The sequence below is a fragment of the Bison bison genome, unplaced genomic scaffold (assembly GCF_000754665.1).
Source record: "Bison bison bison isolate TAMUID 2011002044 unplaced genomic scaffold, Bison_UMD1.0 scf7180017864467, whole genome shotgun sequence".
Classification (NCBI taxonomy): Eukaryota; Metazoa; Chordata; class Mammalia; order Artiodactyla; family Bovidae; genus Bison; species Bison bison.
This window is the reverse complement of record NW_011495028.1, coordinates 215,037-218,019: the sequence shown is the minus strand read 5'-3', so window position 1 is coordinate 218,019 and position 2,983 is coordinate 215,037. Positions and strand designations below refer to the sequence as shown.

The window sequence follows — 2,983 nt, the reverse complement described above, 5'->3', positions numbered from 1 at the left end:
GAATCCCGGGGGAGAACCTGGCCCCAGTACCGGAGGGTTGTGGCCCTCCTAGCCACCTCCTCACTGTGGGGTCTCCTTCCCAGTCTGCTGAGGGCCGTCACCCCTGCTGGGAGAGGCGAGAGGCGCCGAGGAACCAACTCCCCTGGACTGCAGCGCTGGGCTGGGTCAACTCCAGGGGCTCTCAGAGCTCCCGGCCCACCTCAGTGCTCCTGCTGATGGCCCCAGGTGTCCTGGCCTGGGACAGGGACTTGCCGGAGGGTCCCCGGGGGCTGAAGGTAGATGGGACTCCTACTGTCAGCCTTTTCGGCAGCTGTGACCCCCTCTCCACAGGCCTGGGGTGACAGCAGGCAGCTCCTCCCCGGGGGCTGCGCGGCCTGGCCCTGTGCCTGCCCGGCGGTCTACTCCCATGCCACCTGGGGCCTGGGTCCAGGCCCAGCAGCACCCTCTCTGCTTGCTCAGGCCAAGCGGGGGCCTAGATACCCTGGGGTGAGACTGACAAGGAGCATCTATCAACAGCCTACTTTGTGCTGTGGGAAGCACCTGGCTCATGGGATTTCGTTTGGGCCTCAGCAAAGTTTGATTGTTATCACCATTTGGCAGATTATGAGATCAGGGCTCAAGGTTAATGTCCAAGTCTTGGGGCTAATTAGGCATGGTGTCAGGGTTTAACTCAGGACCCAGGCTCCAGTTCTAGGGGAAGGGTGGAGAGGGGGCTGGGCTGGGCCAGGAGACCCGGGGGAGGCGCTGGGTGGGCCTCCTTCCTGTGCCTCAGGCAGGTCCTTACCGCCACCTGTTGGTCAGTGTCTGAACAGCACCACAGGCCCACTCGCAAGTCCCACTCCCACCAGCAGTGTCCGGCCCCGGGTCCTGCTCTGCCCTCTGACGACACCCACCCAGCACTCCTCGCCGTTTCCCATGCTCTCAGCCCACCATCCGCTGATCAGCTCTCCAGCTGACCAGCTCGTTCCCCATCAGCAAAGGACAATAGCGGTTTTCTGATCAGAGCAGAGCCGCCTGTGTCAAGGCGGACCTCCACGTCAGCTAAGGGAGGAGAGAGTCTAACGGACTCGGCCCGCCCACCCCCGGGAAGGAGACAGGTGAGGGTGACGCCCACCCAGAGACTCGCCCCACCCAGTGGATGCGAATCCAAACCACCATGAGATGCAGTGTCACAACATTCACCACGAGGGTCCCGATTGTAGTCCTTTGCTCTACGGCGGGTTCTGGGGGATGACCGGCTCCCTGCTCCACTGTGTTTCCAGGCGAGGGGGTCCCCAGCAGCCTTCAGCTGATCCTCCTGTCCTCACCTCCACCCCGGCTTCTCTCCCCAGGACGGAAGGCGGTGTGTGCAAGGGGGCCACCGTGGGCGTGCTGCTGGACCTGAATAAGCACACTCTGACCTTCTTCATCAACGGGCAGCAGCAGGGCCCCACGGCCTTCAGCCACGTGGACGGGGTCTTCATGCCAGCCCTCAGCCTCAACCGGAACGTTCAGGTACCGCACACCTTTCGGGCCAGGGCCCCTTGCTGGCCCCAACCCCCACTGCCCGCGGGCCTCCACAGTGTGCTGGACAAAGAGGGCTCTAAAGAAGCTGATGGCTGCCCAGCCAGGAGCTTACCTACTGCCCACCCGGGCCTCGCCTGGAGGCAGTCTCCTCCGGCGTGATGAATCCTTACTTGGCCCCTTGAAAGCAGCAGAGGCTCTAACGTGGCTGTTTGTGCACAAGCAGGGGAACGGAGGGGCAGCGAGGGTGCAGGAGGTGGGCAAGTCCTGACAACATGTTCTGGGAAAGCTGCCAGACCGGAAAGTCGGTGCCTCCTGTCCTGCAGGGCCTTGGTGCCCAGGTGTGTGCTGGGCCTCATGTGGCTTTCCTCCAAGAGGAGGGATAGTTGGGGAGAGACCACGCCTAAGGATTTACCCCCATCCCATCCCTGCCCCTCTCGTTCCCTCAGAAAGCCAGCATCCTCCCAGGGCCGAGTCCAGTCCTGGGGGGACACCTGCTCAGGAGCCCCATGAGGGTGTGAAGGACAGAGAGGAGCGTGGAAAGCATGGGTAGTGTGCCAGCCTTTGTTTCCCACACACGGCTCCTCCCCTGGGAAGTATGGGGTTTGGGGCAAAGCTCTGTTTCAAGGTGTCCACTGACTCTGAGTATTATCCTTTATTGATTGATTTGTGGGGTGGCGCAGTGGTAAAGAATCCACCTGCCAATGCAGGAGATGTAGGTTCAATCCCTGGGTCAGGAAGATCCCCTGGAGAAGAAGTGAGCAGCCCGCTCCAGTATTCTTGCCTGGAGAATCCCCATGGTCAGAGGAGGAGCCTGGCTGGCTATAGTCCATGGCGTTGCAAGGAGTTAGACACGACAGAAGGAACTTAGCATCCACTCACGCACAAATCAATCAGTGCATGTGTGTGCTCAGTCTCTGAGCTGTCTGACTCTTTGAGACTCTATGGGATATAGTCTGCCAGGCTCCTCTGTCCATGGGGATTCTCCAGGCAAGAATAGTGGAGTGGCTTACCATGCCCTTCTCCAGGGGATCTTCCCAATCCAGGGATCAAACCCACATCTCTTCTGTCTCCTGCATTGGCAGATGGGTTCTTTACCACTAGTGCCACCTGGGAAGCTCTTGATTGATTTGTACCTCCATTCATTTGCAAAAGAGCTCTGAGGCAACCTAAAGTATGAGCTGTTCTTACACAGGGTTAAGAAAATAAATGTAGGAAAGGAAAGACGGCCATGGAAAGAAATCAGAAACAAATATAAATCCTGAGCCAAATTCCTCCTGCAACAAAGAACCTCAGGCTTGCCGAGGCTCGAGGCTCATGGAGGCTGGAGCAGCGTAGGAACCAGGCAGTACGCGGTTCTCACTGTGAGGAAAGAGCTGTGAAGAGCTCCTCGGAGCAAGCTCCTGGGCCTGATGGTAGTGATGCCAAGCATGATAAATAGCAGATTCCACAACACAGAGAAGCCAGGCCGCTGCCCGTG

At 59.2% G+C, this 2,983-nt stretch overlaps 1 protein-coding gene across 1 annotated transcript in view; it reads left to right on the top strand.

The window, feature by feature from the left end:
- The window catches only part of TRIM67 (tripartite motif containing 67), a 59,011-nt gene that overhangs the window by 55,772 nt on the left and 256 nt on the right, over positions 1 to 2,983 (top strand). The window contains exon 14 of the mRNA XM_010860528.1: positions 1,332 to 1,494. Coding sequence (XP_010858830.1) covers positions 1,332 to 1,494 — 163 coding nt within the window. The remainder of the gene's footprint in view (positions 1 to 1,331; positions 1,495 to 2,983) is intronic.